General features: G+C 39.2%; 1 protein-coding gene across 2 annotated transcripts in view; it reads right to left on the reverse strand.

Moving 5' to 3' along the window:
- LOC126261662 (nardilysin-like) overlaps window positions 1–14881 on the reverse strand; it is a 392468-nt gene that overhangs the window by 293270 nt on the left and 84317 nt on the right. For both annotated transcript variants that reach the window (XM_049958559.1, XM_049958560.1), the window contains exon 4: window positions 10454–10594. In XM_049958559.1, coding sequence (XP_049814516.1) covers window positions 10454–10594 — 141 coding nt within the window. The remainder of the gene's footprint in view (window positions 1–10453; window positions 10595–14881) is intronic.

Genomic DNA, 14881 nt, shown 5'->3' on the forward strand with positions numbered 1-14881 from the left:
ACACTGATACAATGTCAGGAATATATATACTTTGTAAACTTGTGAAACAAAGCTGCCCCAAAGGGAGTGAAAAGCTTTCCTCATAAAAAAGCCAAAGGACATCTGTTGCAACCCATAATATATTAACCACTTGCTGTACTTTGACGAGCCCAACTCACTGAAACACACAAGAAAAACAATACACAGTCAGAGGAAGGAAACATATGTTGATTACTGAACAAATAATATCCAACTGCCGGACTACGAAAAGGCTGGAAGATCATCACTAGGTGAAACACCTCTTCAACTCCAACTGCAATACTAGGCCCACTCCCAAAACATATCGATCCAATTCCCTATAGGCTGTGCAAAGTTTGCATGAAACTCAAAGTACGAAGTGAAATTATGTGGAAATGCACAGTATGTAAAGTGGCTCAGTTGCCTGACACTACAGTCACATGTGTGTGTGAGTTGTGTTTGCATGAGTGTGTATGTGTTTGTTTGTTGTCTAATTTTGACAAAGGCCTTATTGGCCAAAGGCTGTATTTGTGGCAGTCTTTTTGCTGTGTCTATCTGTGACTCGGCATCTCCGCTATATGGTGAGTGGTAACTTTTCTTTTCACAATATTGTTACATTCCATCCTGGATTTTCCATTGTTTAATTTATTACTACATACGACATCTGCAAAAGTCACCAGCTTAATGGCTACAGGCAGAAAATTTAAATAAATAAATAAACCTACAAGATCAACCTATGGAAACTTGCAATCTCAAGTGCACTTGGAGGACATGAGTTGTACTGGACTTTCACATGCAATAACTGCACAGATTCCCTAAGTAAGTAATGTTAGTGTTTAACATCTCATCGATTTTGGTTAGAGCAGCAGTGATGAGAGAAGACGAAACAGTTATGGACGGTTTAACGTACCATTCCTGCATTCACCCACAATGATTTACAAAAATCAAATAAAACCCAAATCAAGAGCACAAGGTGAAGATGTGAACTCTGCTCTTCTTGATTATGACTCCTTAGTTGGTTTTCCAGCTATGTAGTGCCCATGTACTCAAAACGGAAAGAAGACCTTACCATTCTAAGCTGCTTTCTCTGTCTACAAAACCTGCGGAAGGGGTATCACACAGCTAGGTACCAGTGTATGTAGGAATTGTGTGAAACAAATTGCCAGATACTGTGGTTGAAGGGTCTACGTTATTCACAATGCAGCTCAATGTATTGCCCACTGACATGAACTGACTTTACTGTCGAGGGGCACTGTGTGCTTTCAAGTACTCAAGCTCCTGACACGATTACAGTTAATGTATAACTCAATAAAAGTACGAGGTTTGATGGTGAGAGGGCAATCCATGATGTGGCTGGTATGTTGTCTATGACTTCAGATAATGACATTAAAAGTAGCATGCATATCCAAATATTTGTGTGAAAACTGCCTCATAAGCAAACTGCCAGAGGGGTAATTGCACAACTTGTTCAACTCTCTTCGAAATGTTGATTTTACAGAGCCAGTATGATTTACCTCCAATTTCTAAATTGTTCTTATATTTTCATATTATTGTTAGCACTGTCTGGTCATTGAGTGTATCCTAGGTTTGGAGTTCAATATCCAGCTAGTCCCAGTATTTTTTCTGTCATACAACACTACTGTACTTCCACATCTAGTGATGCTATGTGCGTGCACACAAAAAATTCCATATTACATCATGGTTAATGTGAACTGTACATTGCCTATAATTGGTTGGATAACTCAATTTTCAGGTTATAGTAAGACAAGGGTATATCACCTTAAACAGGGTCATGTCCAATTACACATTGAAGAGTACTGAGTGATCTTAGGGATGATGACTGCTTGACTTTTATTCAGAGTATTTTCCATTTTTAGCTTTTTCAGGACTTTATTTAGTGACTCAATTTCTTCATCCCAAGCCAAGCAGTGCTATCAAAGAGCCACTAATTAGCATTTACACATGCACAAATTACATATTGACATCACACACACATCATCACCTTCACCTACTTTATACTCAAATGTTATCAAAACTATCTAATCTTGTGAAAGGAGCACAATGCCATATCATCAGTAAGAGAATTTACTTTTGCACCACTGCTTATGAGTATGTCATGGTTTTGTATTGCTCATGCATTAAGGAAATGGGGGTAGAGGTGGTGTATTTGTTGCAATAGACAAGAAAATCAAATCCACATAAATAGAAATTAAAGCTGCATGTGAGATTGTTTTGGCAGGACACAGTATTAGTGATGTGGGACGGGCAAATATCCAGTGGGCAGACATCTATAAATGGGCATATGCCCAAAGAAGTTTTAAATGCCAAAACTCTCAACATTTACTAAAAAAGTACTTTTTTAAAAGTTTGTCCAAAATCAGGCCATTTATAAAAAAAGCCATTTTTTCAGTTTTTTCTGCTAGAATGTATAATTTACTAATTAAAATAGGGGAATGGGATGAAACTGTCAATTGCCTTTTTCTTCTTCTTCTTTTTTTACTAGCATTCCAGTTTGCTGTACCAAGAAAGGGTGTAAGTTGCTGACAGCTGCTTATCATCTATAATGTCATTATTTCTACCAGTTCTACACTTCACTATCAGTCTCTCTCTCTCTCTCTCTCTCTCTCTCTCTCTCTCACACACACACACACACACACACACACACACACACACACGCACAACACACAACATTGACCAGCTGTGTAGTGATAAGCTGGTATGACAAACACTGTCCTTACGTCATCACTTTGTAATGTAACACACTTTATCATCCTTCGTAAATCTCTAAATATTATTGAAGAACAACTATTGATGACAAAATTATTACTGAATGTATTAAATAGCTGCTAGCTATATGTTCTTTATGATGAATGTATTCGTAAATGTTAAACTATTTTCAGGGGAGGGTGGGGGGTGTTCGTAAGATATAGTGGCATTTGAGACAAACTATAGTTTTCTATTCTGCTCCCTTTCTTCATCTACTTTCGTGTAACTGCACTGCTGTGAAGATAAAATGGCAACACTAACATAAAAAAGATTTAATAACAAAGAATCAATGCCCAAGACACTGGAATCAGATAATTCCAATATTAGTAGATTCCTAGACAATCTGCATTCATGGAATTGTGGAATCAGAATCAGTGTGTGACAAATCCCTAACTAAAATCATTATGGATACTCTTTTTTTGCTCTAATTCCAGTTATTCTAAGTAAATATGAGAGCTATTGCTATTATTGCAAGTATATAGTAGATGAAATTTTGAATGAGTGGCTGATAATTTCAGGTAATTTGTGCAATTCTGAGGGGTATTTAGTTATCTGGAATTGGTAACACCAGTCTGACCATCCGAAGTCATTCAAATCTATGTGGCTGAGTGAAAAGCAATATAACCTCACCTCTGTGTTATTTACAGTGTTATAGACAACATGCTATTGAACAGTTGCAAGATGGTTAAGAAAAGAGGATCAGTTTGGAACTTTTTCAATTTAAAAAGGAAAATAGAATCTTGTAAATATTGTTTTACGGAATACAAACAGTCACATTCCAACAAAATGGAAAAGCATAACAAGAAGTGTATCAAGTGCCCTCAGAATTTCAAAAAGTGCCTGAGTTAGGTAGAGTGAATGAGAATAGCTTTTTATTTATTTATTTATTTTTTGTAGTAGTGTAGTATAAGTAAATGGTTCAAATGGCTCTGAGCACAATGGGACTTAACATCTATGGTCATCAGTCCCCTAGAACTTAGAACTACTTAAACCTAACTAACCTAAGGACATCACACAACACCCAGTCATCACGAGGCAGAGAAAATCACTGACCCCGCCGGGAATCGAACCCGGAAACCCGGGCGTGGGAAGCGAGAACGCTACCGCACCACCAGTATAAGTAAAAATACTACCTATATATTCTATATAAACTACACTTTAGTCCCCCCAATGAACGATGGACCTTGCCGTTGGTGGGGAGGCTTGCATGCCTCAGCGATACAGATAGCCGTACCATAGGTGCAACCGCAACGGAGGGGTATCTGTTGAGAGGCCAGACAAACGTGTGGTTCCTGAAGAGGGGCAGCAGCCTTTTCAGTAGCTGCAGGGGCAACTGTCTGGATGATTGACTGATCTGGCCTTGTAACACTAACCAAAACAGCCTTGCTGTGCTGGTACTGCGAACGGTTGAAAGCAAGGGGAAACTACAGCCGTAATTTTTCCCCGAGGGCATGCAGCTTTACTGTATGGTTAATGATGATGGCGTCCTCTTGGGTAAAATATTCCGGAGGTAAAATAGTCCCCCATTCTGATCTCCAGGCGGGGACTACTCAAGAGGACGTCGTTATCAGGAGAAAGAAAACTGGCGTTCTACGGATCGGAGCGTGGAGTATCAGATCCCTTAATCGGGCAGGTAGGTTAGAAAATTTAAAAAGGGAAATGGATAGGTTAAAGTTAGATATAGTGGGAATTGGTGAAGTTCGGTGGCAGGAGGAACAAGACTTCTGGTAAGGCGAATGCAGGGTTATAAATACGAAGTCAAATAGGGGTAATGCAGGAGTAGGTTTAATAATGAATAAAAAAATAGGAGTGCGGGTAAGCTACTACAAACAGCATAGTGAATGCATTATTGTGGCCAAGATAGACACAAAGCCCACGCCTACTACAGTAGTACAAGTTTATATATGCCAACTAGCTCTGCAGATGACGAAGAAATTGAATAAATGTATGGCGAAATAAAAGAAATTATTCAGATAGTGAAGGGAGAAGAAAATTTAATAGTCATGGGTGACTGGAATTCGGTAGTAGGAAAAGGGAGAGAAGGAAACGTAGTAGGTGAATATGGATTGGGGGTAAGAAATGAAAGAGGAAGCCGTCTGGTAGAATTTTGCACAGAGTACAACTTAATCATAGCTAACACTTGGTTCAAGAATCATAAATGAAGGTTGTATACATGGAAGATGCCTGGAGGTACTAGAAGGTATCGGATAGATTATATAATGGTAAGACAGAGATTTAGGAACCAGATTTTAAATTGTAAGACATTTCCAGGTGCAGATGTGGACTCTGACCACATTCTATTGGTTATGAACTGTAGATTAAAACTGAAGAAACTGCAAAAAGGTGGGAAGTTAAGGAGATGGGATCTGGATAAACTGACTAAACCAGAGGTTGTACACAGTTTCAGGGAGAGCGTAAGGGAACAAATGGCAGGAATGAGGGAAAGAAATACAGTAGAAGAAGAATGGGTAGCTCAGGGATGAAGTAGTGAAGGCAGCAGAGTATCAAGTAGGTAAAAAAACGAGGGCTAGTAGAAATGCTTGGGTAAACAGAAGAAATATTGAATATAATTGATGAAAGGAGAAAATATAAAAATGCAGTAAATGAAGCAGGCAAAAAGGAATACAAACGTCTCAAAAATGAAATCGACAGGAAGTGCAAAATGACTAAGCAGGGATGGCTAGAGGATAAATGTAAGGATGTAGAGGCTTATCTCACTAGGGGTAAGATAGATACTGCCTACAGGAAAATTAAAGAGACTTTTGTAGAAAAGAGTACCACTGGTATGAATATTAAAAGCTCAGATGGAAACCCAGTTCTAAGCAAAGAAGGGAAAGCAGAAAGGTGGAAGGAGTATATAGAGGGTCTATACAAGGGCGATGTACTTGAGGACAATATTATGGAAATGGAAGGGGATGTAGATGAAGATGAAATGGGAGATATGATACTGTGTGTAGAGTTTGACAGAGCACTGAAAGACCTGAGTCGAAACAAGGCCCCGGGAGTAGACAACATTCCATTAGAACTAGTGACGGCCTTGGGAGAGCCAGTCCTGTCAAAACTTTACCATCTGGTGAGCAAGATGTACGAGACTGGCGAAATACCGTCAGACTTCAAGAAGAATATAATAATTCCAATCCCAAAGATAGCAGGTGTTGACAGATGTGAAAATTACCGAACTATCAGTTTAATAAGTCACTGCTGCAAAATACTAACTCGAATTCTTTACAGACGAATGGAACTAGTAGAAGCCGACCTAGGGGAAGATCAGTTTGGATTCCGTAGAAATGTTGGAACACGTGAGGCAATACTGACCCTACGTCTTATCTTAGAAGCTAGATTAAGGAAAGGCAAACCTACGTTTCTAGCATTTGTAGACTTAGAGAAAGCTTTTGACAATGTTGACTGGAATACTCTCTTTCAAATTCTGAAGGTGGCAGGGGTAAAATATAGGGAGCGAAAGGCTATTTACAATTTGTATAGAAACCAAATGGCAGTTATAAGATTTGAGGGGCATGAAAGGCAAGCAGTGGTTGGGAAGGGAGTGAGACATGGTTGTAGCCTCTCCCCAATGTTATTCAATCTGTATATTGAGCAAGCAGTGAAGGGAACAGAAGAAAAATTCGGAGTAGGAATTAAATTCCATAGAGAAGAAATAAAATCTTTAAGGTTCGCCGATGACATTGTAATTCTGTCAGAGACAGCAAAGGACTTGGAAGAGCAGTTGAATGGAATGGATAGTGTCTTGAAAGGAGGATATAAGATGAACATCAACAAAAGCAAAACGAGGATAATGGAATGTAGTCGAATCAAGTCGGGTGATGCTGAGGGTATTAGATTAGAAAATGAGACACTTAAAGTAGTAAAGGAGTTTTGCTATTTGGGGAGCAAAATAACTGATGATGGTCGAAGTAGGGAGGATATAAAATGTAGACTGGCAATGGGAAGGAAAGCATTTCTGAAGAATAGAAATTTGTTAACATCGAGTATAGATTTAAGTGTCAGGAAGTCATTTCTGAAAGTATTTGTATGGAGTGTAGCCATGTATGGAAGTGAAACATGGATGATAAGTAGTTTGGACAAGAAGAGAATAGAAGCTTTCAAAATGTGGTGCTACAGAAGAATGCTGAAGATTAGATGGGTAGATCACATAACTAATGAGGAGGTGTTGAATAGAATTGGGGAGAAGTTTGAGGCACAACTTGACTAGAAGAAGGGATCGGTTGGTAGGACATGTTCTGAGGCATCAAGGGATCACCAATTTAGTACTGGAGGGCAGCGTGGAGGGTAAAAATTGTAGAGGCAGACCAAGAGATGAATACACTAAACATATTCAGAAGGATGTAGGTTGCAGTAGGTACTGGGAGATGAAGAAGCTTGCACAGGATAGAGTAGCATGGAGAGCTGCATCAAACCAGTCTCAGGACTGAAGACCACAACAACACAACAACAGTCCAAAAATTACTTTTAAACTTGAGTGTAATTTTCTTTTCTTTTATTATTATTATTATCATTATTATTATTATTATTATTATTATGTGCTACCCCAAGAACTGACCTCATTCAATACGCAAAAGTTATGTTTACAGTCCAGTTTATTTCCCCTAATAACTCTCCCCTAACTCTCAAGCAGCTTTTGCAACTTGGTTACCCAGTCACTGAAGCAGCAGTGTTCCAAAACACCTTTTCCAATAAAAAATATCAGCTTAAATTTTTTATACGTGCCACTTGTCAATTAATCTTTAAAATGCATAAATGTCTGGGCATTTATAAATTTTGGGCATTTGCCCATGAATTTATCCTGAAACCTTGAGAGAAAAGAAAAATTCAGTAGTACATAAACTCCAATCATACACTCATCACCACCCATCAATCAATTTCGAAAACTACAGTTTTGAAGTGGTGGGCAAGGCAAGGCCTCCTGCAAAACTTTACTAGATGCCTTCTCCAAAAACTTCCTAGAGCAGATATTTTAGAAGCCAAATCATGATGGAAATATATTGGATCTAACAGCAGTAAATAGACCTAAGCACTTTTAGGATGTCCACACTGAAGCTTACCGGTAATCAGTATTCATCAGGCATCTGTAGCAACAATAATTACCAAAGTACAAAGGACACACAAGCAAAATTATTTATACACTCAGCAAACTAAATAAAGAAATATTTTCATATATGAATAAGAAACTCAAACCATTTAGCTCTGTAGAGCAGCTTTCCCAAAACCTATAGAAATTCTGATAATATGTAAAGGTTTTACTGGTATCAGAGTTAGTGTCCATTCACTCCACTCATGGACGAGACAGGAGCTGAAATTAAGGGTAGAAAAGCAAAAGTAAAAATACTCAACTATGTTTTCAAAAATTTCTTTACAAAGGAAAATTCAGGAGCACTGTCCCAATTTAATTCATGCACCATAACAAAATGATGTGATACACAGACTAGTGTCAGTGACATTGATAAACAATTGCAACTGCTAAAATCAATGAAGCTCCAGGTCTTTATGGAACCCCTATCAGATTGTATATTGAATTTGGAGCAGAATTAGCCCTTGGGGGAGCAGGGGAGGAGGGAACTGTGCCAAATGGTTGGAAAAAACAACAAGTTACACTCATCCACAAGAAGGGTAGCAGAAGTGATACTCAAAACTACTGCCCAGTAACTTTAACATCCACTTGTTGTAGACTATTAGAACAAATTCTGAGCTCAAATGCAACAAAGCATCTTGAACAGAATGATCTCTTCAATGCAAAATAGTAACATTCCAAAAACATTGATCATGTAAAACTCAACTCGCACTTTTATCACATAACATTCTGAAAGCCATGGAGCAACGCATTCATATGCAGTAATTCTACATTTCTGAAAAGCATCTGACACAATACCAACCCTATGCTTATTGTCAAAAATGTGTATCAAGTGTAATTTATGACTAGATTGAGGGAATCTTGGCAGTGAGAACACAGAATGTTATCTCAGATGGAGAATCATAAACAGACGTGTGCCCAAGGGAAGTGTGTTCTGACACTGTTCATGGTGAATATTGGTAACCTCACAGACAATATTTAAGGTAAATTCAAGACTTTCCGCAAATGATGCAGTAATCTATAATGAAGTACTGTCTCAAAAAATCTTCACAAATTTTCAGTTGGATTCTGATAAGATTTTAAAGCGGTGCAAAGATTGACAACTTCCTTTAAATGTTCAGAAATATAAAACAGTGCACTTAACAAAACGAACAAATCTATTAGCCGATATCGACAATAATAACAAGTCACAGCTGGAACTGATTGCTCATACAAGGTACCTGACAGTAACAATTTGTAGGGATATGAAATGGAACAATCACATAGGCTCAGTTGTACGTAAAGCAGGTGGCAGACTTCAGGTCATTGATAGAATACTAGCAAAAGTAATCAGGTGGCAGACTTCAGGTCATTGACAGAATACTAGAGAAACGTAGTCAGAGTGCAAAGTAGATTGGTTATAAAACACTCATCCAAACCATCCCAGCATATGGTTCAAGTGTATGGTACTCGTATCAGTTAGGAAAAATGGGGGATGGTATGCACAGGGGCATTTAAACAACAGTAGGCATAGGGGCATTTAAAGAGTCATTCTGCCATTGCTCCTTACGTGACTGGAAGGGGAAAAAGTCATAATAACTGGTATGACAGAAAATACAGACTCATGTGCACTTCACAGTGGTTTGCAGAGTAAAGATGTATAAGCTATTATCCTCACATTTATTTCGTGATTTACTGACGGGAGTGCTGAGAGGCTATTGATAACAAATTACACAACCTTTAAAACACTGAAACTAAAAGTTTTTTGTAAGTTTATGGCAGTGATAGAATCACCACTGTAGACACCTGCATTAAATGGAACCTTTCCAAGAATATATCATTATGTCTCAGAACTGCCAATAAATCACAAAAATTTACACAGTTTTGCTCATTGTGAAAGTAACTATGACTACCTTCTTTAATTTTCCAGCAACAGCTGCACATTTCTCTAGCACAGTCAGCAGGCTGAGTACCTGTTGACACTGTGATTTTCTTTTGCCTGGAAGATTAAGTTCTACAATTAAATGAAAAACATTTGCATTTTAGCCAGATACATCACACTCCATTGATTTTTGAAAAATTCTCAGTGGCCTGTAACACACAACTGGAAGGAATGGAGGTTATGAACTGGCTTGTTGATAGTGAACTTATCTGAAATAGACTGCTTTGCTTAGTTGGAGAGAGGTGCAAGAAAGAATCAGTCATGGCCTTATTGAAGAAGCTAGTCTGGCATTCACTATAATGATGTACAGCAAACATGGAAAACTTATAATCAGTTAGTGAAGTGGATATTTCAACCATGTGCTTTTGAAATGAAAGATATGATGTGTGAATCAGTGTGGCACCTCACCAAGAGACTGAAACAAATAAACAAAAGCTGCTAATGACACTTCAAAAATAAATGAACTGAAACCCACCTGGCCAAAACTTAAAATTCCTTCATTAAGCCACAAAGTAGAACCTCCCACATACTGTATAATCAAATTTTATTTCACATCATACACATACAAAATATTTTCATGCACTTACCATCTTTATGTTGATTGTACACAGTATGTTTCCATATTCATTGCTTTATATGTAAAATGAGCATTTATTCCACCAATTACTTAAAGACACACTGACCTTTATGAACTCATCAAAGCTGTTTTCTGTAGGATATTTCTCACTGCCCATAAAAACCATGTGCTCCAGAAAATGCGCAAGGCCAGGAATCTCGTCTGGATCACTAAAGCTGCCAACTCCAACACACAAACCTACAGCAGCCTGCAATAAATTGAAAAACACGAGAAATTGTAATAAACAATGCATGCAACACAAACATGAATGAATATTGCTGCCACGAAAGAACATGATATACAGGGTGGTTACAATCAAACTTTTGCTACATGAGAGGGCCTCCATGACAAACAAGTGATCATAGGACAATGAAACTTTGTGGGAACACTTGTAAGAGCATGCAGAAGAGAAATAATGAACAGACCATTGAAAGAAACACATTTTCATTTCAACACTGGACGGGAACATATGTTAATTGCATACCATGTTTACTTTCTAGGTTACAAACATTGTTCAATGTGACGACCAACTGCATAAACGTAATTGCACTAGAGATTACTCTACTGCTGCCCGAAACAACAGTGGACCTTGGAATGTTCACTGTCATGACACAGATCATGGACTGTTTGAAGATTGCACACTGCTTCCAGCATTCTCAGCCACAGAAAGACTAACATCTTCAACAATTTGTGGCACAATTGGCTGCTGTTTTGATAAAATGGTTTTACGAGTAAAGCCCTTCTCACACTGTTGAGACCCATGAAGACTGTCTGCAACTGTAATACACACTAATGATTGTGTTTCAACCCTGTCACAGCACCAATACTGGTGCCTAATGGCAAGTCATGACACTAATACCACTAACAACACAAACACTGTATCACACAGTCTGAACATCATTCCTATAAAGCTGGATATCCATACAGTACATAGCTTTCCACCTGGACTGGCTCAAGTAATGAATGTTTAATTACAACCATACTGAAATTACTTTTCATTAAACAATAGTTAGTATGCAACATTTGTAATTATTTGCATCTACTTACATACGAATCATAAATTATTACTTTTAAAACACAGCAAGCAATGAACTGTAAAGCTTCATTGATTCCTTTTTTTACTGTCCTTGTAGCCAGAAGTCAATACTGTTTTAATAAGTACTGAGCTTGTGTACATTTTGGTATAAATAGCCTATTGGTCCAAAATTATTCCTATCTCATAGCTCAGGCAGTAGTGATTACAAAAGGGAAAGGTAAAGACCCAGCATCAAAGAGTTATTGACACATTTGCCTATTAAACATCTTGGCCAACGTCCAGGAGTGTCTCCTTTGAGCTCTTGAAGTGCCAAAATTGGTTCAGAAAACTGAGGTCTCTAGGCAACACAGTCCATGAACCATGGACCTTGCCGTTGGTGGGGAGGCTTGCGTGCCTCAGCGATACAGATAGCCGTACCGTAGGTGCAACCACAACGGAGGGGTATCTGTTGAGAGGCCAGACAAACGTGTGGTTCCTGAAGAGGGGCAGCAGCCTTTTCAGTAGCTGCAGGGGCAACTGTCTGGATGATTGACTGATCTGGCCTTGTAACACTAACCAAAACAGCCTTGCTGTGCTGGTACTGCGAACGGTTGAAAGCAAGGGGAAACTACAGCCGTAATTTTTCCCCGAGGGCATGCAGCTTTACTGTATGGTTAATGATGATGGCGTCCTCTTGGGTAAAATATTCTGGAGGTAAAATAGTCCCCCATTCGGATCTCCGGGCGGGGACTACTCAAGAGGACGTTGTTATCAGGAGAAAGAAAACGCATTCTACGGATCGGAGCGTAGAATGTCAGATCCCTTAATCGGGCAGGTAGGTTAGAAAATTTAAAAAGGGAAATGGATAGGTTAAAGTTAGATATAGTGGGAATTGGTGAAGTTCGGTGGCAGGAGGAACAAGACTTCTGGTAAGGCAAATGCAGGGTTATAAATACGAAGTCAAATAGGGGTAATGCAGGAGTAGGTTTAATAATGAATAAAAAAATAGGAGTGCGGGTAAGCTACTACAAACAGCATAGTGAATGCATTATTGTGGCCAAGGTAGACACGAAGCCCACGCCTACTACAGTAGTACAAGTTTATATGCCAACTAGCTCTGCAGATGACGAAGAAATTGAATAAATGTATGGCGAAATAAAAGAAATTATTCAGATAGTGAAAGGAGAAGAAAATTTAATAGTCATGGGTGACTGGAATTCGGTAGTAGGAAAAGGGAGAGAAGGAACCGAAGTAGGTGAATATGGATTGGGGGTAAGAAATGAAAGAGAAAGCCGTCTGGTAGAATTTTGCACAGAGCACAACTTAATCATAGCTAACACTTGGTTCAAGAATCATAAAAGAAGGTTGTATATATGGAAGATGCCTGGAGGTACTAGAAGGTCTCGGATAGATTATATAATGGTAAGACAGAGATTTAGGAACCAGGTTTTAAATTGTAAGACATTTCCAGGTGCAGATGTGGACTCTGACCACATTCTATTTGTTATGAACTGTAGATTAAAACTGAAGAAACTGCAAAAAGGTGAGAAGTTAAGGAGATGGGATCTGGATAAACTGACTAAACCAGCGGTTGTACACAGTTTCACGGAGAGCCTAAGGGAACAAATGGCATGAATGGGGAAAAGAAATACAGTAGAAGAAGAATGGGTAGCTCTGAGGGATGAAGTAGTGAAGACAGCAGAGGATCAAGTAGGTAAAAAAACGAGGGCTAGTAGAAATGCTTGGGTAACAGAAGAAATATTGAATTTAACTGATGAAAGGAGAAAATATAAAAATGCAGTAAATGGAGCAGGCAAAAAGGAATACAAACATCTCAAAAATGAGATCGACAGGAAGTGCAAAATGGCTAAGCAGAGATGGCTAGAGGACAAATGTAAGGGCGTGGAGGCTTATCTCACTAGGGGCAAGATAGATACTGCCTACAGGAAAATGAAAGAGACCTTTGAAGAAAAGAGAACCACTTGTATGAATATCAAGAGCTCAGATGGAAACCCAGTTCTAAGCAAAGAAGGGAAAGCAGGAAGGTGGAAGGAGTATATAGAGGGTCTATACAAGGGTGATGTACTTGAGGACAATATTATGGAAATAGGAGAGGATGTAGATGAAGATGAAATGGGTGATATGAACAAGGCCCCAGGAGTAGACAACATTCCATTAGAACTACTGACAGCCTTGGGAGAGCCAGTCCTGACAAAACGTTACCATCTGGTGAGCAAGATGTATGAGACAGGCGAAATACCCTCAGACTTGCGTTGACAGATGCGAAAAGTACCGAACTATCCGTTTAATAATCCACGGCTGCAAAATAGTAACACGTATTCTTTACAGACGAAAGGAAAAACTGGTTGAAGCCGACCTCAGGGAGGATCAGTTTGGATTCCGTAGTAATGTTGGAACACGTGAGGCAATACTGACCCTATGACAGGGCTTAACAACTGGCCGGTTTTTAGCACGAGTACTCGCGTCTGCTCAGGCACGTGCTCGCGAGCAGGTGCATGGTCGCGGAGTAGGGAGGGAGTGGAGGGGGGGGAAATGCGCGCGCACGTTTGGATAGGGCCGCAGCGTGCCTATTGAATTCGCGCCGACTGTGTAACGTTTAAAGTACTACAATCAGCTCTAACAGTCACTTCGCTGGTTAAGAATCATGTCAAGTCGCCATTGTGTAACCCCAACCATGCTTTCGCAGTTCAATCCCCATTGGGAGGAATTGTATCTGTTTACAGAAAAAGATGGTGTTGCAAAATGTTTAGTATGTCACAAAACGCTGAATTCCTTTAGGAAATTTAATTTGCAGCGACATTATATGTCTTACCACGCGAAAGACTACGGAAGTGGAAAATGTGATGGACCAGATCATGCACAGGAAGTTATTAAACTTAAAAGGAAGCTATCCGAATAAGATCTGGACGACGAAGAAAAATCAACTGAGGCAGCTCTCAGAGTGAGTTACAAAATTGCTTTGCTTTTAGCAAAATCCCTGCTCCCCATCACTGATGGCGATTTAATAAAACAATGTTTGGTAGTTGCCGCAGAACATTTGTGTCCATCTCAAGTTGAACAGTTTCGGATTGTGCCATTATCTAACATTACCATTATGCGTCGCTTACAGGACATGGCAGACGACGTCCAGAGCCAGCTTGCAAATATCCTTAAAGATTTTATGGCGTATTCTCTATCTCTGGACGAAAGTGTTGATAACACAGGAACAGCGCAGCTCACCATATTTATTAGAGGTGTTAATAGAGATCTTCAGGTGAGGGAGGAGCTCCTCGATGTAGTAGCCATGAAGAACACTACAACCGGAGGTGATATTTTAAGTAGTGTTGAAGAAAGTGTTGAAAATATAGGATTGTCGTGGAATTCTTTAGTTTCAGTGTCTACAGACGGTGCACCAGCGATGGCAGGGAAAAAATCGGGTTTCGTCGCGCTGTTTAAGGAGAAAATGCAAAAACTGACCAT

The sequence above is a fragment of the Schistocerca nitens genome, chromosome 1 (assembly GCF_023898315.1).
Source record: "Schistocerca nitens isolate TAMUIC-IGC-003100 chromosome 1, iqSchNite1.1, whole genome shotgun sequence".
Classification (NCBI taxonomy): Eukaryota; Metazoa; Arthropoda; class Insecta; order Orthoptera; family Acrididae; genus Schistocerca; species Schistocerca nitens.